Genomic DNA, 24485 nt, shown 5'->3' with positions numbered 1-24485 from the left:
TGTCTGATTGAGAAAATATCCTGAAAATGTGAGACTTTTTGGATGCACTGTACTTGCATGTAGTGCATACCTGTCAACACTCCCTTTTTTCCCGGGTTCCCCCGTATTTCAAGGTCATCTCCCAGCACCCTCCCGTTTTGTTATTTCTCCCGGAAAACTCCCGTAATTTGCATGGTCATCAAACTAAAATCATTGATCCATTAATTTTTTCTATTAGTCTGACATCTCTCAAGTTGCCAAATTGTTTATGAAATACACCCTACACATACACGATCACTTAGTTTAAATTTAACCGTTTTGTCATAGGCTAAAACCTGGCAACCCAAAACCCAAATAAGGAAGCGGGTGCCGACTGCGCAGCCTGAGTCTCGTCGTAAGCAAGCGGGCTAGTTAAATGGCCTACTCCAGAACTAGCTGCTGTGAAATTGTTGGGAATTTAATTGATTAACACATCACATAAACTGTTATTGAGTGTTGTTGATACACTGAACTTGTGCCCTCGAAACCAAATCTGACAGCAAGCAGCTTTGGAGTTTTGGAAGTAGGCTGCAGGCAGGCAGCTGGTGGATACATAACTGGCATGCGTAAGGTAATGGTAAGGTAAAAGCAACGACCGAAATGCAGTGTTGAAACCATAGGTTGAAACACGTGTATGAAACGTATTAAATATGCAAACACAGATCCGGCATAAAACACCCCCCCAAAAAAAAAAAAAAAAAATCTCCCGTTTTTGGAAAGCTAAATGTTGACAGGTATGATGTAGTGCTGTGTTTTGCATGTAGTGCTAACCTTTAAATAAAAAGTCAAACGTAAACAACACAGTCGATGCAACAAAAGAGTCAAAAGCCACATCATCCGCTTATTGTTGGTTTATTAGAAAAAAGATGTATACTATTGAGGATCAAAAACTATTCACATAAACACAAAATTACTCATCCCTAGCAGCAGAACGTCTTTGAGCGTAGGCTTCCTTCTTTTTGTTGTGATGGGGTGCAAAAACCAAAAGTGGTATCAAAACCAAATGATATCAAAAGATTGAGGTTTGGAGAAGAGGTGCCCAAGTTGCACAGACAATACACAGCGATAGCACTCGGTCAGAGAGAATCCCCAAACAAAAGTAAACTCGTGCACTCTGGTTCACAGAGAACCACAGCCCAAGTCTTGGTAGAAAAGCCTTCTTTGAGTTAGAGGACTGTTATCAACGTTCCGTTCCAAATACTCAGTCTGTCAAGAAAGGCTTGGCCCTAAAACAGTATTTTAAAAATGTAATTTTACATCTGCATTTAAAAGATGTTTAATTTGACAAGCAGAACATGAAGAGAACATGTTTCATCAGATTAAAAGCAACAGCCTCTAGGAGGATAGTTACAATATACATACTTAAAGAAAGCTTTAGATTTATATTTATATATATGATGCATATATGAGCTGTGCTCCACAGAGGATTCTATAAAGATTATGTAAACTGTTATATGTTCATTTGTGTGTTACAAAACATTTATCTTCTGTAGAATTAATACAGCATATATTTTCTATGCAGGCACTGCACTGTCATAAAATATTTAATTTCTTGACAGGAGAAAAAGAAATCAGTTTACAAATTAGTCACAAAAAATTGACATTGATACAAACACACTGCCTTGGCAAAAAAAAAAAAGAATAAAAATAAATCCTAATTCGGCAGATTTAAACTGTAAGTGACTAAGTCACTAGAGAAATAAAAAGATAACACCCAGAACATCATCAAATCTGCATGTTACTGTGGATATGATATATCCATTATGTGGAATAAAATTGCTGTGATTTCAGTCATTTATCGATTGGGTCCTATTCCAAGGTAATGCCATGGCAACTCCCTGCAAATACAGGGAGGAATTTCAACAGTTTCTGAGGTAATAGCTGTGAGATAATTTTGTGTTTTCCCTATAAACTGACAGTAACATTTTTGAATGCTGGAGATTTGCAAACTTAAAAAAAAAAAGCAAGTGGAGGCCATAGAGAGGCATCGAGAGGGAGTGGTTTCTACGGAACGGAAACATAGACTCCACAGGGCTCAGAAATGCTCTCTTCCTTTGCTCTCTCCCTGCGTCCTGCTCGCACTGAAACAGTGCAACCACACACACACATACACAAACGCAAACCACACACACACACACACACACAAACCACACACAGACAAAAAAACACACACACACACACACACACACACACACAGCCACACACACACGCAGAAACACACACACGCACACACAGCCTGCGTTACATTTGGTAAAAACATAAACCATGTCATGGAAGACCGTCTATCACCGATTTGGGAAGTGCGGAAGAAATACGCTCGAGCTACACAAAGCAAAGAATGTGGACAGCTGAACTCAATTAATGGCACATGTATGCTGTTTTCGCAAAGCCTGACTTAAAAAAAAAAGAACAGAAAAAGCAGCATACAGTTGATTTTTTGTGGTCTTAGATTGTACAGTGTCTCTACACCAACACCGCAAGAAAGCAGCAGGCTCTGTTTCCTATTGTGTATTTGTTCTGACCCCATAGGGCGGAAAAATGCTACAGCAAGCACAGGAGAAAGTGACCTGAAGAGAGAGAAGGTAACAGAGCATCTGGAACTATCCAACAAGCAGTCCCTGAGTTCCTGAGACATTCTACGAAGTGAGACGAAACACAAAATCTGAATCTCAAATGCACAACCCCCTCCCCACTCTCTTAAAAGTCTGACTGAAACATGCATTCTGCCTTTTGTGGGAGATAGAGATAAGTGCAACGGCATTTCAGAAAAAAGAGAGAGAGAGAGTGTGTGTGTGTGTGAGATATATATATATATATATATATATATATATATGTATATATATATTTTTTTTTTTTTTTTTTATCTTGACTTTACCTAGAGGAGAGGGCAGTTGAGGTATGTTCTGACCTTGGCACACTCCTACACACACCTATTCAAGGTACTATCACAGAAAACAGGAAGTAGTGAAACCAGTTATCAGGAGAGGTACATGATCCATATGGTAAGGGAACAGTGCTGAATTACTGTCTAAAAAGGGATCCCTAAGCACTGATCCAAGTGAGGCGATATTGTTTATACTATACTGACTCCAAAGGAAAAGCATGTCCAATATAAAAACATATAAAGCTCAGAAGATGTCAATTAGAAAGCTACTGTAGTCGCCTACTTCTTTTGACGGAGGTCAATGAATCAAGCAAAAGACGATTTGTTCACAGATACTTTAACTGGCACAAGCTTAATTTTGGGAGAACTAGGCAAGGGGTTGCTGTTGTTGTCCTTTGACAACATGACGGAATTACAACAATGATCCTAAACTGACGTTTCACTGAAAAATGAAGGGGACACATGCTACACTGTTTGTTTCTCATATCATAGCGACATACCATAATATGGTGCTGAGAATGTCAGTGGTATGCATGCGTGCCAATCCTTCAAAAACAACTCTGATTAGTCTTAATGTCAAGCCAATGCTTAGTGTTCAATTAATGTTTGTCAGGAGGTACTTCTTCAACCAGAAGATAACAAGCAGTGCACTGACCGTTTTGTCAAATAAACAAAAGAAAACAACCAAACAAACAAACGGATTTAAAAGGGACGTTTTCACACAACCACACACCATCTCAATATCTGATCTTTGCTCCATCTCATTAGCATTGCTTGCTATGATTCACACAGAGGACCTTGGAGCCATTTTTCACACAGAACAAGGAAAATAAAATCATTCTACGAGTCAGTGTTCTACATGCATATCAAGAAAATCAATACAAATCTGAAGCCAAAAATCATTATGCAAATCATATGAGGTGAGATGTTTCCTATCAGACACTGCCAAATGAATGCAATATAATGGGGGAGAGATGTAGCACTTATACAGAGGGAATTAAGGCTCTACATAGTCCATTGAGACTATGTATTTTTTCCAACATAGTAATCTAATGTTTATGTAGCCAATGGCACAGACTGCAAAACTACTGCATATTAATGTGTGCATAGTGGCATACGTAGGATTTGAGACTGGTTTTGTAAGTAATTAAAGATGTATTAAAACTAACTTATGCATATATAAAAACATGTGTTGCTTTTCTCGATTTGTCACCAAAATATTGTTATACAAAATAAATTTGAAGCATATTACAAATTTAACTTGGTAGATAACAGACAGAAAAAATAGAACATAAATGAAAACACATTTTTAAAAAAGGCTTTTTTACAAGGAAGTAATCAGTTATGGAGTAGTCCTTCAATAACTTCCAGCTGGATCTTACCCACAACATTATATCATATTTTGCATATGCAGAAAACAACACCCAGTTCCTGTTAAAAGGCATCTACTCCAGTCCACTGTATTTTCAACCAAACAAACCATTTGTTCTTTGACTGGGGAGAATCTATGCTATGAGTACATTAAACAAAATGACAGGGTATGACTGAACACCATCATGCCAACATTTGTTGACCCCCTCTGGGTCTCTATCATATATCCTACCTTTAGTCCTACCTCCGCTACACACACACACAAACGCACTCACGCACGCACGCACGCACGCACACACACACACACACACACACACACAATATCATCAAACTTTCTCTTTCAGTTAATATGTCACATCATATGGGACACGGGTTGTGTAGGGATGTGTGAAGGCATTCTCAAGGACTATGGAGGGCTTTGAAGCAACAACATTTCTTCTCCTATGAACATGTCCTGGATTCTAGTAACTTTGTTGACAGTTCTGTGACAAACTATGAATGCATAGTTGCCATGGTTTCGGAGACTCTTACAGGTCACAGTTGAGTATGTGCTGGTGAACAGAATCCCTCTGGACTGAAAAGGTGAAAAGTCAAACAATAGAAGGACATCGTTATGCTATTTGACAGACGTGTTTGACCGAAGTGACTTATAAAACAAACAGTATATTTTAAAAAAAGAATATTAGCACCATCCAAAAATAAAGCATTATGCACAATACAAGATTTTCTAAAGAATACGGATTATCAGATTACAGTAAAAATAACAACTATTACTACAACAACAATAATGGATGGCCCTTGAAATAATGCAGCAAGAGTCTCCAAAACCTCTCAACTCCTGGTTCTTAACATGTTGGGACCAGGCCCAACTAAGCACAACCAGGCTAGGCAGGGAGCATGGAAGTACTGCCAAAGAACATATCTGAACAAGTCACATCTTTGCCCATGACTATGATGCAATATGAATGATGTTGCATGAAGGGCTTTGTTTACGGATCTAGAGAACTGTAAGACGGGTACCTTTGCATGGCAGGCAGGAGCTCTCAGATGTGGGTCTCCATGTCGGTGAAGCCGGGGAGCATGTCTCCGTTGGAGCAGTTCTTTAGCATCCTGTCGGCGCTGGGGTCCTCCGGCTCCTTCTTCTGTGCCCTGGCCATGCGCTGGTAGACCAGGGGCACGCAGAACAGTACCATCCCGCCAACGATGGGCGGCACGCCAGCTAGGTAGAACGCCACGTCATAGTTGCCAAAATAGTCGTGCAGGAGACCTGGAGGAGAGGTGGAGATTTGTTGGTGAGCAAAGGATGCAGAAAAAAACAACGCCCAGTTCCTGTTAAAAGACATCTACTCCAGTCCACTGTATCTTTCACAAGTATTTTCAACCAAACAAACCATTTGTTTTTTGACTGGGGAGAATCTATGCTATGAGTTCATTAAACAAAATTGACTGGGTATGATTGAGCACCATCATGCCAACATTTGTTGACTCCTTCTGGGTCTATCATATATCCTACCTTTAGTCCTACCCTAGGTTAGGCGGGCTTAACAGAATGATTGATGGCAGAGTTGCAACGGTTTGGCTTGAATTCCCTGCTACTTGAAAACAAAGACGTTGGATGTTGCAGTTGGCCAACAGTGTGACACGAGTTAAGCTTGTTTTAAGTTGGCAAAAGTTTGAACTAGCCAACTAGCTCCGCTGGTGGGGAAACGCATGGGATTCAGCGCTGTCCTATTGCATGCAGAGGGAATTTGAAAGACAACCGATTATCCCGCCCTTCGGACTAGAGCACTGTGAACGGTGAGTGCCCAGACCCTACATTTTAATGTGGGTCTGGCTCGTCAGGCTAGTTGGTGCCTGCACCAAGGGCTTGTGTTTTGTCTGGTATGTTGCTGGATCATAAATGGCCACAGCAACAAAGAGGATTGGCCAAATATTTTAATTGAATGGAAATTTGTTGCCATTTGTTAGTATTTGTTGGTATTTCTTGGTGCCTGCATCAAGGGCTTGTATTTTGGACTCAAGGGTTTTGTATAAAGGCATTTGCGGTTATGCATAGCCTACAGATACTTTATTCCCACACAACAAAGTTGGTGGTATTTTTGTTACAGAAGGATTTAGCTCAATCCAGCGAAGACGAAAAGAAAGAAATACAAAGAAAAAGACAAAAAATAAAGAGAGAAATTTGATTTTATTCCGATTGAGCCATTATTCCATTTCTAATCGGATTAAAAGTGTCCATGTAAACATGGCTATTGTGGGCGAGAGTTAATGTACCATTTGCACAAATTTCAGTGGGTTATTCACATCTATTGCTGACTTTTCCATGATTGTGATTTCCAAAGCAATCGAAATATGATTACATAGATACAGTATTAAGGTATTGACTAGCCTTCCTTATAAAGAGGAGCTTACTGTATCTGTTAAAGAGGCCCCCTGACATCATGAATGTCTCCATTCAAACATCTATTTAGTCACAACAAGGTAGGTAAGTGCACAAAATAGGCCAGTGACAGGGGCTGAGTAAAAAGCTCTTTTGTGGGATGAGCTACGCTGTTATTGGCTGTGACCTTGAAGGGTGATCCAGGTAAAGGAGATCTACTTGAGTGGCATTGATGGTGTCAACATTCCATGTGTGAAAACCTTTTGCTTGGGGAAGGCTGTGTCCCCAGCATACACACACACACACACACACACACACACACACACACACACACTACACATCTCAAGCATATCCACCTACATGGCAAGCTGGGGAAGCACTTACTGTGAGCTGTGTGTGTGTATGTGTGTGTGTGTGTGTGTGTGTGTGTGTGTGTGTGTGTGTGTGTGTGTGCGTGCTCACATGTGTGTACCCTGGCTCAAAGAATTGAGAAAAATAGGGGGGGCCATGAAAATTAATTTATTTTTTCATTTTTGCACTGAATGAGTTGAAGGTGGCGGGAAATCCTGTCTAATAAATTTGATTAGAGACTTCATGCTCCCATAATGGATCTTCCTGTTATGTCCGTAGGAGGAACACAGAGAGAGTCCAGATGTTTGCATGATGTAACAGAAAAGGCTGCGTCAAAAGACTCTAACAATTATCATGTTCAGCATCAGTCTGAGTGTTTGCATTGTATTTGAACAATGCTTATTGTGTACTACTATTTCAATTCATTAAGACACCTGCCATCCGGCCCATTTGTAATATTGCTTTAACATCACACAAGATATGTGGCTCTCCACTGGACAAACTACAATTCTACATCTCAAACAACCTTCTTCAAATCAGTGAGCGACAACATCTGTTGTGTTTTATAACTCAATAACAATACAGAGTAGAGGCTGAAGGCCAAAACATCTTTCTCTTCTCTACTCTTCTCACCCAGACAAAATATCCATCTATGAGCATAATGAACAGTAAGCTTAATGGAGTTCAGAGTGCTTATTCAAACAAACCACACTGTCACTGGTCAGTACTAAGCGACCCTGGGTGTCTTGAAAGGCGCTTTATAAATAAAATATATTATTATCATTAATATTATTATTATTATTATTATTATTATTATTACTCACCGGCTATGGGAGGGCCAGCAGTCATGGGGATAGCCATGAGTCCGAGCAGATAGCCAATGGCCTGCGAGGCCTGCATGGGCCCCACGAGCTCGAAGGCGATGGGCGCCATGATGGTGATGAAGCAGCCGTCACAGAGCCCCAGGAACACACACACCACCACCAGGCCCTCAAACACACGGCACTGGGGGATCATCATGGACATCAGGCCCAGCACCATGAAGGACGCCACCTAGGGGACGACAATAACATGACATGACACAGACAGATGAAGGAGGTAAGCAAAGTAGGCTTAATGACACGGCAACAGTGAAAGCTATTTCTATAGCTAATGAAATTGTACTACTACGACGTCATCTACAAGTCAATAGATGAACATATAATTTACTGTTAAATAAATAAATAAATAATACATACTTAAGCAATATGGCAAGAGTGGGAGTCACATTGCTACTCTGGATGACTCATGGAATGCTTCTCATCCAATCAGAAATTAATACATATTTATACCTGTTGTATAAATACATACAGTTAGGCTCATAAGTTTTTGAACCCATGCTAAAGTTGACTAAAAAGAGGAATATAAAATTATCTTTTGCAAATTGATCTTAATCCCTTAAGTAAAAAAATGAGGAAATATCCAACCTTTAAGGACACCAATTTTCTTTGTGCATGAATAATATATCGTAAATAAATACAGGAGTCATACATATTCACACCCCTTATTAAATTCCCATAGAGGCAGGCAGATATTTATTTTTAAAGGCCAATTTTTTTCATGGATCCAGGATACTTTGCATCCTGATAAAGTTCCCTTGGCCTTTGGAATTAAAATAGCCCCACATCATCACATACCCTTCACCATACCTAGAGACTGGCATGGTGTTATTTCAGTTAGCCTATTAGCTGGTCTGATGTTCATTGAGCTCAATGCAAATCAAACCAGCTAATAGGCTAACTGAAATAACATCATGCCATGTCCATTTGACTTCAAACAGAATGTCAGCCTGTCCATTTGACTTCAAACAGATGTCACATGTCAAGACTTTGAAAAATGTAAGCATAGATTTATAATTATAATTTTCTATAGTGTTGTGTGTCTATTGCATTAAAATTAAGAGATACATCTGAATTAACTTTCATTACATCGTAATTAACAGGTCAGACCTAGAGCATATCATGTCTATGGCAGCCCAAGCCTATAGTAGCCCGTCATGATTGCTTATTGCCTTATAATAACATCATCATCCAGTTTTGAAAGCAGGCCTACCTGCGGGCATGTAATCGGGCTACAGGTTTTCTACAGGAATAGCATGTTTGAACGGGCACTGCACCAGTGTTAAAAACTATCAAATGAGCTTTGGACATACAAAGGGAAGTCAAAAGTAGCCTAGCACTCACAAAAGCTACCCCTCCTCTGTAGACCCTTGATCAACCTTATATAAGGTCGTTTCCATAACAACTTGCCATCATGCTAAGCCTAAACTGTTGCATTATATCACATAGTTTATTATTACAGTGGATTTCTGACCGCTTTGACCCTCAGACCCAGCCCAGAGTTTATGTGGAAAATTTCACTCTGGGCCAAAAACATCTTGGCAGAGAGCATGTTTGGCTCAGAAGTAGCTATTTGTGGGCCGCTAGTGTAAGCAGTACATGATGTATGCTGACATCTTGATGGATGTACCTGCATGTATATCTTCTTTACCCCTGGAATGAGGTCTCCCACTTTCCCAAAGATGAGTCGTCCAACTCCCGACGAGGCACCGATGCATACCAGTAGAATCCAGTCTTTCTCCGACTTCGGGAACTGCTCCTCCACAAACTCTATCTGTGAAAGGGCAGAGTAATAAGATAATAAAGTAAGCACACATCCCCACACACACAGCACACCAAGACATTTACATTTTCAGAGCACAGCGAGACATCATTCACGCATCACTGCTGCCAATATAATTTTGAAATTTTAATTTACAGATCATCTCCCACTCAGCTTTAATTAGTGATCGTGCAACGGCTCAGTTAACCTTTCATTTCGCACAAGCGTCAGCTCAGTGTCACAAATTCAAAAGAGCTCAGCACATTAACTGTAATAATGGTGATTTTATTTTGCAGCAAACCAGGCTACTGCCCTGAGTAGCTGAATAAATGCTTGTGAAGGGACAGCTTTTGGGGGGTCCATCTTTCCCTACCAAACGTTCCATAAAACTAGGCAATTCTCAAGACAGGGCTGCTTTAAGTTAAAGAATGCCGGTCTCTGTCCACTCCCTCTAACCCACCCTCAATACAGAGAAGAACAACAGCAAAATAATTCTAATAATAATAATACTTCCTGACCCCAAGGCCTCCGGCCTAGAGGAATATTTTCCCTGCTTTGAAACCTCCCCACATGGACACATGGTACAATAACATCAATGGCCATAGGGTCTCCATGTTTAGGGGCGACTATAGAGCAGGTCCCCTTCCTGCGGCGTTGGAGTGGATCGCGGCGTACTTCTCTGTTGGAACCACGACACGGTCTACAACAAAGGCCGGGAGTATTGTTTACATCTAAGCCACGGCCTGAAAAAACAGCACTGCAAAGGGATTGTCGATATCTGACAATTTCACAGCTCCGTGACACACCTCCTTTGCCCCTGGGTTCCTTCTGTATGTCAGGCTAGAAAAGAAAAAAAACACCTGCACTAGGGCGTGGGGGAAAGCTCCCATCCGTAATGCATAAGCGAGAGAGAGAGACAGAGAGACAGAGAGACAGAGAGTCATAGAGAGAGTAAGACAGAAACAGAGAGAGAGAGAGAGAGAGAGAGAGAGAGAGAGAGAGAGAGAGAGAGAGAGAGAGAGAGAGAGAGAGAGAGTAATAGTAATTTCATTAGATAGTAATTTCATTCCATCAACATGCAAAAAAGAGCCCTCAAATTCTGGATGCATCTCCAAAGAAGACATTAATAACTTCTCTCAGACAAGTGCTCCTTTCAAACTGAACACCAATAAGATCATTCAAGAATCTAAAGAAAAATATTTGGAACATTGGCAAAAGAAGACAAAAAAACAAAGCAAATTAGAATGTTACCGGTCCATAAAATCTGAATACCAATTGGAGGAATATCTCTTTACTGTTAGAGATATAAAGCAGAAAGATCCTGACCAAATACAGACTCAGTGCCCACAGTCTAGCCATAGAAAAAGGCAGACTAAGAATATCCTGGTTGCCAAGAGAGCAAAGAATATGTGGTCAGTGCATAAGAGGTGAGGTTAAGACTGAGGTGCACTTTCTTCTTCACTGTGAGAAATATGTAAGGGATAATGCATAGAACGCCGGTCATTACTGGGAAAATAAGTCGCGCAGCGCAGCGGAGGGGTCTTGTTCCGCCCTGAAGGGACTTATTTTCACAGTAATGACCGGCGTTCTATACATTATCCCGCTTTATTATACGGCTACTTGCCAAAACAAAATAATAAACTCCCCACGATATGACTTTAGCCTACATAACCTAGCCTATTTGTTACCGTTCATCGTGGCATTTGCTGAGAAACAAATAGTTCGCAACAACACACGCTGCTGAACTTGAATCAAACATTCTTTAGAACACAGCTGATCAACCGTCTGCTTTCACGTTTGAATGAAGTTCCAGTCCTTGCGTAGTGATATGAAAGACATTAATCAGAAGCACAAAACCCGTTGCCATTGACAGCGGTGATTAAATGCTTTGCCGGTGATTTATGTAGATTTAACATAGGCCCGAATGTTGGGAAGGCCCATTCATGTGAATGGAACTTTCTGCAGCACTCTGAAGAGCCGTGTAATAAAGAACTATACGGAAGTCATACTTTGACAGGCTGTGATGGAGTACCGTCACTAAAGTTGAGTATGCGCTCTGACTGCTATACTAACGGGCCTGGTTCTTTGGCGTTGCAAGTTGGTCAAGCTGCAGGTTTAGTGCCCCAGAGACCCGGGTTCAAGACCAGGTGGGGTCACTGCTCTCTCCCTTCGCTACATATGGTGTCAGAAGTGGGATGGTTTGCCGTGAGGTCACCCGAATTGGTTGACCCCAGTGTGAGGGACCCCAGAGATGGGTGAAGCAGGTGTGTGGGGCAGCCTGGGATGGGAGAAGTACAACTGGTGTTTGCGCGAGGGACGCCAGTGTGTGTGAAATGCATGGACAAGCTTCCCGAAGGGGAGGGCAGTGTGACGGACAGTTGAGTATGCGCTCTGACTGCCATACTAACTGGCTCTTTGGCATTGCGTTCAAGACCGTGTGGGGTCACTGCTCTCTCCCTTCGCTACACAGGCTAATCCCAGGGTTCCGGAATCTAGAAGAACAAGAAATAATGGCAGTACTTGGACAGCAGGGACAGACAGCAGGTCTTGCTGCCAAATACGTCACTGAATGCCATAAGGCAAAAGACAGTGGTTAAATAATTATTACTTTTATACGGCACCTATTGGTTAAATAATTATTACTTTTATACGGCACCTATCCGTATAATTACACACACACACACACACACACACACACACACACATACACATTCACCAGTTTGTTAATCTGGGATGCATATCTATTTGCCATGTACTGTATTCCAAGCATTCTTTATGTAAATGTATGTGTAAATGTATGCATGTTCTGCTTTGGCAATGCAAAAATATTTGTCATGCTAATAAAGCTCGCTTGAATTGAATTGATAGAGAGAGAGAGAGAGACTGAAACAGAGAGAGAGAGAGACAGAAACAGAAACAGAGAGATAGAGAGAGAGAGATCCCTGCTATTCCTATTTGAATGTCAGGCTACTCAAAGAAATTTTTAAAATGTCTAGATGTATTGACATGATCTTCATCAGAGTTGTCCTCATTACATCAATCAATATGAAGAGAAAATTCTGGCCCATTCTGGTTGTGTAAAAACAAAAGCACATCTGTTTTCTCTATTCCGAAAGGTTAAATTAGGATGCGTTTCGCTGACCACCCCAAAGAGTTTCAAAGGAGCGTGCGTCTCAATAATTAACCTCAGACATCCTATAATGATCAGCAGTGGTGTACATATACAGTAGATAGCATGGCCTCACCTCACTCGCTCGCTTCAATGTTTAATGCTATGCTCTGCTCCATGCTTAGGCATTATGTATAGAATGAATTAAGATGTAAGTACTTTCATCACCCCCTCACATCCCTCCTCCAGACCTTGACAGTTAGCTTCCATTCAATTCTTCACATTTTTGCTTCACTTTACACAGTTGGAGGATTTTCAAACTCAAAAGGTAGTCATGAGGGAGACGGGAGGCTCACCAGATGAACGTATGGCACGAAGTAGCCGAGCACTGCCGTGGCGACGCCGAACGCCCACACGCGGTACGTGACGATGCGGAACACTCGCAGGTTGAAGAAGGCCTTCACCGCGGAGACTCCTCGCCGCCACCGGCTTCCGCCACCCCCGGCCTCCAATGCCGCGCTTCCGGGCGACCCCATCGGCCCACTGCCCCGGCAGGGCAGGAGCGGGCGGAAGGTCAGGGCCAGGAGGGCCTGCACCAGCATGAAGATGCTGAGGATCTGGAAGGTGGCGCTCAGGCCCAGAGGCTCGGCCACCTTCTTCAGGAGCACCGGCAGACCCATGGAGAAGAGGCTGCTGCAGCCCGTCACCACGCCGTTGGCCAGGCCCAGCCGCCGGCGGAAGTAGTGGCCGAGGATGACCAGCGACGGCTGGAAGGCGAAGGACGAGCCGCAGCCAAAGAGGATCCCGTAGGTGAAGTAGCGGAGGACGAGGGAGCTGGAGAGAGAGAGAGAGAGAGAGAGTAATTCTAAAATAAACCTTCTATAGTTCTATACTGTATGTTCAAGACTTTGGCAACACGATATCCTTTTCAAGGGCCTTGCCGATAAAGTGTACTGAATTGAACTGAGAGTGTGTGAGAGAGAGAGAAAGAGAGAGAAAGAAAGAAAGAAAGAGAGAGAGAGAGAGAAGGACGGATGGAAGAGTGAAAGAGGATGAAAGAAGTGACGGCGGTGATAGCCTGGAACACACTAAACATGAAAACAGTAAAAAAAAATAATGTGCTTCATTTTAGCACACTTTCCATAACATGTGTTGCTCACATCAAGAAAACAGTCATTTGCCGGGTGATTAACTAGCCGTGCTCTTTAATTTACACAAAATAAATTAAGATGCTTAGCAAAATAGGAGGATGAGCAATATAAAAAAAGGACACAAAACTAAAGCTTAGCCTGCAGATGACTACATCAAAACACATTCCATATCTAGTTCATTAATTCTGCTGCTGATTCCCTCCACCCCCCCTCCACCCGACCCACAACCCCTGCCTCCACAGCTCATGATGAGATATCGGCATCATTTTTTTTGTTTCACTCTGCTTCTTCTGTTTAATCTCCACGCTGAAACTGGAGACTCTCGACACCACGGGGGGCTCGAGGAGACAAGCTTGTACTGGCAGGAGGCTCTGATCAAAGCCTAAAGGTGGGCTCAGGCTCTGCAGGGTGAACCGAGGTGGTGTGTGTGTGTGTTTGTGTGTGTGTTCCTGCATGTGCATGAATGTCTATGTATGTCTGTATGTGCATGTACAGACTTACAGATACAGTATGTGTGTGTGTGTGTGTGCGTGCGTGCGTGCGTGCGTGCGTGCGTGCATGCATATCTATGTGTATGTATGCTCTGCATGCAAGTGCCTACGTGCAGGCATGTATGTATATGTGTGTGTGTTTCTTTTATGTGTATGTTTGCTCTGCAGGCATATGCCTATGTGCGTGCATGTACTGTATGTGTGTGTGTGTGTGTGCGTGTGTGTGTGTGTGCGTGTATGTGTGTGTGTGTGTGTGTGTGTGTGTGTGTGTGCGCGCCTGTGTGTGTGTGTGTGTGTGTGTAAGTTAGAGAGAGAGAGAGAGAGAGAGACAGACTGTGCTCGAGGGCCATGTGTGGATGGACGAACTCCAGAGACGGCAATAAACCATCTCTCTGCACATCGTGGTGTCAGTGCCTCCTCAGCACAGCAGCCAGGCCTGGGAAAATTAACAGCCATTTTCCACTCAGCAGTCCACCCTACAGAAGAACAGTCCTAATGCTTCACACAGAGAGAGAGAGGGGCAGAACGAGAGAGGAGTGTGTGTGTGTGTGTGTGGTGGGGGGTTCTTCGTGCAGAAAACTGCTTCGAAAGTACCCCTGCAGGAAGTCAGTGAGAGCAATTCAGTGAGTTTAGATGTGCAAGTCGCCATGGAAAGGCTACGGAAAAAAAAGAGAGGCTAAATGAACGAGAGAGAGAGAGAAAGAGAAACAGAGGCAGAGGGAGAGACTAAAATAAACAAATAACGAGAGAGCAAATGAAAAGAGTGGACAGCCGTGCCAAGAGACTCATTACTGGAGCCAGGAGTGCCGAGGAATTTGATTGTGAGAGCTCTTTTGCTTAAACACATCAATTGGCCAGATCTGTGAACCACAATGTGTCTCTTGATGGTTTTCTATGAACAGATACTTTAGACCTTCTCTGCATACTGTTCTGGTTACATAAACAAAAAAGGCCTTTCAAAGGGTCCTCTATGTTTTTTTTTTTTCTTTTTTTATGTTGAGCAGAGGCTCGGCGAGACATACATTCACAATGTAAATGGATCCATTAATTCAGAGACTGCAGGGAAGGTTTGCTATCACTTTATAAACATGTCAACTCTACCAAAAGCCTTGCTATGCAACCAGCCGAGTCACCCTCGACTTTTTTTCCCCCATCATGTCCTGGAGGCAGAGTGTTCCTGGATGAACTCAACCAGAGGGTAGGAGGGGAAGCAGGGAACAGAATAATTAATGATTAGCTCCTATAATGTTACCAAAGAAAGAGAGGGAAAGAAAGACAGGGAGCAAGACAGAGAAAGAGAGAGAGGAGATATAGAGAGAGAGATAGAGCTGTTTACCTTGCAAATGAAGTGGCCAGCAACCCAAGGAAGGCCACAAACGCACCCCCCACCGCTGTCTTCCTGCAGCCAAAGTGGTCTGTGAACATGCTCACGACAGGAGAGCAGAAGAAGATCATTCCCATGGCCAGCGCGCCGACCCATGCTAGGGAAGGGAGGGTGGAAAGAAAGAAAGAAAGAAAGAAAGAAAGATAAATAAATAAATAAATAAATAAATAAATAATCAGGGCCTTACAACAAATGTGCTGATAACAACAGAGAGGTGATGTATTTTTCCACAACTCGTACATCACTTTTTCTCCACAGTGAACACATATAATTGCGGATAAGAGCGAAAACAACATAATATGTCGGATACAGGGCCTCATCTCACAGGTGGTAATTGGATAATGCCGTGGCAACAACACATCATGTTTTCGAACATTGAAGGCACACACTCCAGTAAACGACCTGATAAAGTACACAGACTGACAATAAATGTGTTTTTTTTTTTTCATGAAGAGTCAGACAGACATGGTGTTATTTCATGGTCCAAAGGTAGCTTTATGTCTGCAGCCCAGGCTAAAGTCAATGACAGTTGAGCACTCTGGTTAAACATTTGGGGGTGACACTGGGTCGAAGTTGTGGAGTGGTACGGCTGTTGTGCATCTTGGCAATAATTCAGATGTGTCGTTGCCCCCTCCCAAGCCTAGCCACCCACCCACGCAAAAGGAGTGCTAGGCAAACATACACAACAAATGGATGTTTACACACATTTCTTTTTTTTTGGAGGGAAGTGGGAGGTCAAGGTTTACATAAAGACAAACTGTACAATGACTTTGGCCTCAATGGGATGCCAGTTCATTTCACATGTACAGCCCCTATGCATTTGAACCCCTCTTGATTGTTTGTGCATACATTGGACTTTGTAGATATTCAATTTTGTTTAATGTTCTTTTCATGATGTTATTGTTTTCCAGGGTATGAAGAAAGAAAACATCCACCTAAAAAAAATCACATGCTAACCTACATATTGCTATGTCCTGTGACCGAGAACCCATTGTTGAATTATCAAATCAATTTCAGATGTAGACCTCTTTGAAAACTAGAATAGGAGCCACACATGTGGGTCTCTGGCATACATACATCAAAAGGGGAAGGGTTTGGTAAGGCACAGATTGTACGATATCAAGGAATCCTGGATAAGCTTTTTAGACCATTAAACCCAACAGGCTGCAGACATTCCTGTGAATATTAACAGCAGGATTAGTTGACCACTCTGTGTCGAAATTAAGAGTAGACACAAAGATCGAATGGCTCAGAGGTCTAACATACTTGTCTGTACATACTTGAATGCTCCAAGGTCACACTTAATCGTGACATTTGAACCATTTTGTCATGGTCATTTGTACCTTGCCTGTGACTGTCTGAATTTACAAGCATCATTCTCCCCTGATATGTAGTGGTGCATATCAATGACTAAAATGAACAATACAATGTATAAACACATCAGTATATGAGTAGTTTATCTAGTGGCAATTAATGCATAAGCTTTGAGAGATTTTCAAAGGATCTATAAAATTATAAAAATTATGAATGCATTAAAAAAAAAAAATCAGGAATACAGTCAAATAAACAGTGGCAGTGACAACAAGCCTGAAACAGTACTGAAACAGTAGTGGAAGTATCAAAGGCCCGACTGTGTGGGTCGGTTGGCAGGTCTAGGCTGGAAGTGGAAGCAGCAACAAACAACACATCAAACTAGTCATTCAGGTCATTAACGAGCAAAGAGTCAAAACGTTGCCCTTCGTTGTGCACCAGTGCCCCCGACTACCAGCAGCATGTTCATAGCTTTTTGGTCTGTCCCTTTTTGTTTATTTCATGGAGAAGCATGGTTTTGCCTCTTGTTTTATACAGTGAACTGCCTACATTCTTGACTTTCAGACCCAATTTTCTTGTTGGGCAAGAGTATTAAAGCATCAACACGAAACTCATTAAGTGGAATTAGGTCTGAACGCCTCATAACAAAGAAGCAAGAGAGAGAAAGAGTGAGAGTGAGATAGGGAGAGGGGGAGTGAGGGAGGGAGGAGGGGGAGAAGTGGAGAAAAAAAAGAGAATAAGAGAGAGAGCAGGCTCTCTTCTAGGAGTGCGACCCACTAACAGTGACAGATGTACTCTGACAGGTTTTGGGAAGAGTTGGGTCAGCCCCAGGGAGTGAGAGATTGAACAGTCCCACCCCCCCACCCCCTTTTTTTCCTCCCGTCTATGCTGCATATTGCGGCGACGGCTTCATCTCTGTCGTCAGAGATGCCTTACAAAGCACACACAAACCAACCAACTATCAAAAACCTAGAACAATCTCAGTGAAAAAAATTACACTTTTCTCTTGCCCTAAATGATTTATTGATTTCCTAAAGATCATTCTGTTTGAGGTTCCCACAGAGACAGGAACAGTATGGAGTAGGCTACGACCTATTTCAGTTTCCCGGGAGGACTTAGGTATGAATTAAGAACACATGTCGAATCCAAAAGACAAAGGAAGCAAGCCAAAAACACTCTATGAACCTATATCCTCCTATTTTTCGAGTTTTAGTCCCTGTGTGCAATGCCCCACAATGACAGTTACCACAAATGCATGAGGCAATTATAGAACCCCCACCCCCCTCCCCCCCCCTCCCAAGCAACCCTGTGGTCTATCATCAAAGTCATCTCGAGCTTAATGAAAAACCCAACTAAAGCTCCTGACAGAGTACATACAAAAGCATTTTCAGCACTTAATTTCAGCCAGAATTGAGCTCTGCTGGATCAGAGCCACATAACACACACAGTGCCAGAGAGCCGACTCGGGGTGGCAGAAAGAAGGATGCAAGACAAAGAACCATAATCCGATTGAACACATTTCAAAAGTTTTTTTTTTTAAATGTTTTTTTTTAAAACCCAGTGTGTGTCGATGATAAAAAAAAAAATCAGATCAGAAAAGGCAACGTTCGGATCTGTGTGTTTAAGAAACCACCTGGCTGTTTTGGCAACACGACAACATGACATTTTTCTGCTGCCGTGTTTTCTGGTCCGGACAAGAACATCTAAGCTCTCATCCATGACAAAGATTAAGGACCAGATTCTCCCAGGCACTTGAGTAAAAAAGAAAAAAAAAAGTGTGCAACTACAGTACACTACGTACATTTCAGCCTCCACATATTCTACCCTTGATTTAAGTCACTTATGCACTTTGGGAGAAGCAACTTTGAAATATGGACATTTCTTATGTAAACTGCTCTTACATGTATTCTTGATCTGACTTTAGTGCTTTTCCTGCTTTGCACTTCTGAGGGCTGTATCAAGTCAAGCACCACTACAAGGTGAAACACCATATTGCATTTTGCATATCCCAAAGCCATGGATCTCATTATTTTTCAAACCCATGGCTATGGCCATGAGCACAAGAACCTTATTTTGAATTCCTCTATTGTCAACTTTTCCCACAATGTCTCTATCTCCATGCTCCACCAGCGCAGCCTGATACAGCTGTGGCAAGTAGCACAGGCTATATCCTCTAGTGATTGTAGTTAGCCAATGACATTTTAGAAAGTAGCTATTACTTTAATTTAAGCATTTAAGTGATATTTCCCTAATATGTGCACACTATATATGCACATTTTTTCCAGCCCACTTACAAATTATCTGAATTAATCATATTTTTGTTTGACTCTTAACCTCAGGTGATAGGTCTGTCTGGTATTGTTATGCCCATTGTCTCATAGCCTACTGTAATCTATTCAAAACCACAGGTGACGTGTCAGTCTACAGAGTCGTGGGCAAGCAAGAAATAACTTGATATCCTAACAAGAAGCTACTCTCATTTGACTGAGAGAGTTCCAGTAAATACAGTGTCTACCTCCCATGCGGTATTACTGAAAAAAATACAACAGAGTGACAGTATGTAAACCATGAAATTCAATGGCCTATAATGTTCAGATGTTTTTTTCCATTGGGGTGGACTTTGACTCTGCTTAGAGAAAACACATGCAACTAAGCAAAACAGGCTTTAGATTTGACAGAAGTCAGACATGTTTTTTTTATCATTAATAGTACAGCAGGCTTAAAAAGCTCAGCTATAACAATCTAGTGAATTTGTGTTTATAATATCCATGCTATAAAGCAACCACCACAATCAGAGAAACGATATTCTCACATTATATGAATTAACACACTAATAACAAATTCAAAGAGGTGCAGTCTGTAGTTTGTTAATTAGTAATAGAGTGGCACACCATATCATATTAACTTTTCTGCCTCGTTTCAAAATCAATCTTCTTTTTCAGATTGATATTTGATTTGTGAAAGAAAAACAGAGAACAATTAGCCAAGATTAAGCAAACAAGCAATACCAGCAATTTGATGATGATTGAATTATTGTTTCTTGGCCACTTAAACTGCAGCAATATCTTTAACTATAGCAATAACTATATAGATAGGATACACTGTAATTACTCTAGTCAATTACTTGCATGGTCTAGCGGCATGGTTTTATGAGTTATAAATCCCACCAGAAAGCACAACCATGTTGTAAAAAACATTATCTTAACCTTAACAACATTTTGCCGATGCACTTTCAGATAAAGAAAACTGCAATACTGTTATGCTCCAAGCTGCTTTCAAAACTATATGCAGAGCTCAACTTGTAAGATCATCGATACAGACAGACTTCAACAAGGTAATGCCCACACAAGCACAGAACAAGTAGAGACTTTAGGTATTCTCGAAAGCACTTTTCTCAGTCCACTTGTACGATAGAGGGGGCGTTCACATACAGTATATTCTTCAGTTCAAAGAGGATATTCAAAGAGGCATTTCTGTGTGTCAGGCGGCCCTTGAACAGGCACAATGGAAAGTTCCTTATTTTAATTGCAACTTATTGCATTGTCTTCATAGACATCTAAAATGCCCTTATCACAAAATGTTGACATTTTCTTAAGATTGTCTTATAACAAAAGACTCATGTCTTCAATACTAACACAGTATTTAGAGATACTGTCTAAATGGAAAGTGTTTATTATTGTATTATTATTTTCTCAAACGATACATATTTTTAGCAAGAGCATTATGAACGTGGGCGTTTCCCTGACAACTCACACTATGATCAAACAGTGCTGTTTCCGACCTCGCGGACTGAGCGCGACACTGAGTGGGCAGTGAAAAATGTGCCTGCCCCCTTTAAGGCCTCTTTTTGCCTCCCTTTCTCCTTTCCCATCTCAATCTCTCCCTCTCTATCACTCTCCCTCTCTCTCTCTCTGGGATGGATGTGTCCCCAACCAGTCCAGTTACTGCACACCCCCTTTGATAGAGGAACATTACAGGCTAGTGTGCAGCCATTTCACTCTTCAGATTAAAAAAAAAAAAATGTGTGGAAAAGCTGAATAAACTAAATAAATAAACTAACAAGAAACAATGGAAAGTCCTTTCCACCTATTCCCTGCAAGGTCACTGTAAGAGTTAGTCATGCCATAGTCTTTCTCATGGCAGGGACTAGGACTACATGTGCACAGGAATCTCCATTAGACAGATTATCTTATTCCTTCAACAGAAAGTACTTTGGACTTTGCACTAAAAAGCATATCATAGGAGTGATTATAGAATATGGCCTATGTATCGCTTTATGTTTAGATTTGGGGGTACAGCCTAGCTACAGGACTAATCCACATCATGTGGAAGGACCCAAGAACATTCTCTGCAGTCTTAATGCACACACAGCAATTCACAAGGTCCGAAGATGCTGGTCAGTAGGTGCACCAAGCAAACTGTCAGAGACATCTGAATTCAAGATGCTCCATATGGCACACACATGGCCTAACCTGCTCCATGCTCCATGCTCCAGGCTGAGGCTGAGATTGAGTCTATGGTTTTGTAAATGTAAGAAAGGTGTCAGGTATGAGCAACTGTTGCTTAAATGCAAAACCTTTCGGAAACCCTTCTGTGGTAATTATAGGTATTATAGGGCATGTCAAATGGAATGCAACTCTTGAATGAAGTGCGTGAACTTATTAAGTGTAAGAATTGTGACTCACACCTATGCTATGACTCACTTGTTTGTTTGTACTTGCGACTTACCTGTTTATTACACCATCAATACCGTGAAATAGTAAACTTCCAACAGGTGCACCAGAACAACTCACCTACTTTAAACTGCGATGCTTTGTCGTCAGGGTCCACGTGCGCTTTTACCAACATAGAGTGGAGAATGCCAAAGGAGTTTTGTATGCCGAAGATGGACCCGTTGCACCAGGTAGCGGCGAAGACCACCAACCAGCCGAATCCACCCTCGGGGGGCACGAAGTCCGAGCCATGCATGGCGCTTGGCGCCTGACCTGTCTGTGGCGAGAGTGGCCTTTTCTCGGTACATCCCGTTTCGATGAGTTGTGCCGTGCTATCCTCCGGGGCATTTTTACTCTCGCTCCCCTCACAGCACTGATTCGCCTCCTCGAGTTTGTCTGGGACATGGACTGCCTCTTTATGCTCCATCGTATTCTGAGCAGACTGATCTCGCTGTCCAGTCTGCAGTTCGCAATTTGATACCTCTGCCTGGTCCAGTCCGTTCACCTCAGCCCTCTCGTGGGCAGGACCACCGGCGCCTGTTGGCACATTCTCAGACGAGTTACTGTTGTTTTCTGGGTGCATCCTTTGCAGAAAGGATGCAGTTGCCGACTCACGCGTACAAAAATAGCTTGATATGTGGCTGCCTTTTCATCCGTGGTAAATTTGAGCGGAACAACAAGCTTCAAGGTCCAAATTTCACTACTGCAAAGGAAACTTGTGTCCCAAATATGATTTAAAGGAACCCTAATTAAAATGTAGTAAAAAATATTGTGACAGGTCTCGAGTCGTATCTGTCATGTTGTGCCTCCTAACTACGAGGAGATAATAGCTTTTCAAGACCAAGAATCTCAGCCTATGTTGAGTTTCCTTGCGCGGTGCAAAAAATCAACTTGCGCAAGGTCTGGCGGCGTTTAGTCCCATCTCCAAGTGGCTCCGGTCCCCTTTGTAAATGCGCCCTGCATCCCTTTATCCATAAACAAACGACAAACGACTCCTCCTCTTTCATTTGTTTAATATTTATATATACTAGGCTACACAGAGATACTCCCCGTTAAATTAGTCATGGTTGGATCTCATAGATCAATGTCCACACGTAAAGTAACCAAACAACCCAATTCAACAGATTTGCCCTCCGCCTCCGCTCACTCACAGCTCCTATGGCAGGTTGGAAAGCGGATTTAAAATTCCTCCATCAGCACAGGATTAGGGAAAGAATCGGATGTCAGAGACCAGACCGGCCCCTCTTTCTCTCAGCACTCATTCTATTGGCTTCGTACAAGGAAGCGAAGCGCCAAGCAAATGGATGACGTTAGTAGCGTGAGCCACAAATGACCTCCTCGTTCATCGTTCGAGCCTGAGGTACTATCACCTTAAACATACACTATCATCTACACAGTGACCAAAGAAATATGTCCAATATGTTTTTCACTCCCATCCACTTTACACCATGCATGCAACGAACAACCTGGCCAGATTATGCGCCACTCACAGCAAACAACTTCCCCATGTAATAATTCACGGCAAATGCACACTACTGTGTTAGAAATGCGTTTCTGTGTCCATGTAGTACTCTTGACTTCATAATTTCGCAAAGATTATGTCAAAATTAGTTGCGCGCAGAGATGGGCGCAGTCCCGCGCCCACGTTGCTGGCATATCCCCTTTAAAATGCGATGAACAGACGGGGTCGCGGAGTTGACGTATAGGGAAATGTCCATGGAAGGGAAGCCATATAGCCTAGTTGCGAGGGGGTAACACGAAAGGTTTCAGGTTCTTGTTCAGTGGAAGAAGGCATGGGTATGTTTAGCAAGTTCGCATATTTCACGCTCGTCTAGCCCTATGTCTTTCAAATCTGATAGGAATTAAACACAAATGAAAGCTAAACAAACATTTTCCTCATACTTTCAGCATCGTAGTTTAGGCAAAACACATTTAATAACAGTGTTAAGAAACCACTTAGAAGCTTTGGAAACTACCAATTACACTCTATATATCTATCACTTATCTATCTAAAGCTAGGCTACTTGGTAAAGTGCAAATTACTCTCTTTAAAATTACATGATCATATTTGGTAATCCACATGTAAACACTTAAAGACTTAAACAACAGTCCTGCATATTAAATGCAAGTAATTCCTCAAAAGCTGCAGTTTGACATGAATGCATACATCTTAAATACTGTAGCAAAATGTCGTTTAACTGTTACTTTAGCCTTCTACCCTGGTAATGAATCTCTTCCAGTATGTCAGCTTTGATGTAGCCTAGGTTTAGGTTTGATGTATGGTATTCCCACATGCCATATCTAGGTGGCAGGCCTACCCCCCTTGCACTCATCTTCCACTGGCATATCCTGTAAGAATTGTGATGAGCAAACTGCAGGAGCGATACACTGACTAATTATATAACTAAACAAAACTCTATGAAGTCAAGTCATTCCGATAAACACTAGGCTAACAGACATGTTGTCCAACACCATAAACTAAAGCAAAATCTGGTTAATGACATCATTAGAAGTGGGTCTGTGGGACACTAATGAATTTAAATGTAGCATTTCTTTCTTGGGTGGAAGAAATGCTGTGATGTTGCAGGTGCACACTAAATACACTAGATGGCGCAGTAACCATCCCAATAAGCAGCTTGCCAATCAATTTGGACAATGAATTCAGAGGATCATTCTCTTTCTC

General features: G+C 42.0%; 1 protein-coding gene across 1 annotated transcript; it reads right to left on the bottom strand.

The window, feature by feature from the left end:
- Positions 1-854: 854 nt before the first annotated feature.
- Positions 855-23531, bottom strand: slc16a2 (solute carrier family 16 member 2). The gene is made up of 7 exons (XM_048231930.1): positions 21884-23531; positions 15732-15876; positions 13110-13587; positions 9513-9656; positions 7829-8057; positions 5294-5540; positions 855-4847 (listed from the first exon to the last, which is right to left on the bottom strand). The coding sequence occupies exons 1-6, from the start codon at positions 22383-22385 to the stop codon at positions 5317-5319; spliced, it is 1722 nt and encodes a 573-aa protein (XP_048087887.1). The 5' UTR covers positions 22386-23531; the 3' UTR covers positions 855-4847; positions 5294-5316.
- Positions 23532-24485: the final 954 nt, after the last annotated feature.

The sequence above is a fragment of the Alosa alosa genome, chromosome 21 (assembly GCF_017589495.1).
Source record: "Alosa alosa isolate M-15738 ecotype Scorff River chromosome 21, AALO_Geno_1.1, whole genome shotgun sequence".
Classification (NCBI taxonomy): domain Eukaryota; kingdom Metazoa; phylum Chordata; class Actinopteri; order Clupeiformes; family Clupeidae; genus Alosa; species Alosa alosa.
The sequence above is the reverse complement of the archived record's forward strand: the minus strand, read 5'-3'. Positions and strand labels throughout refer to the sequence as shown.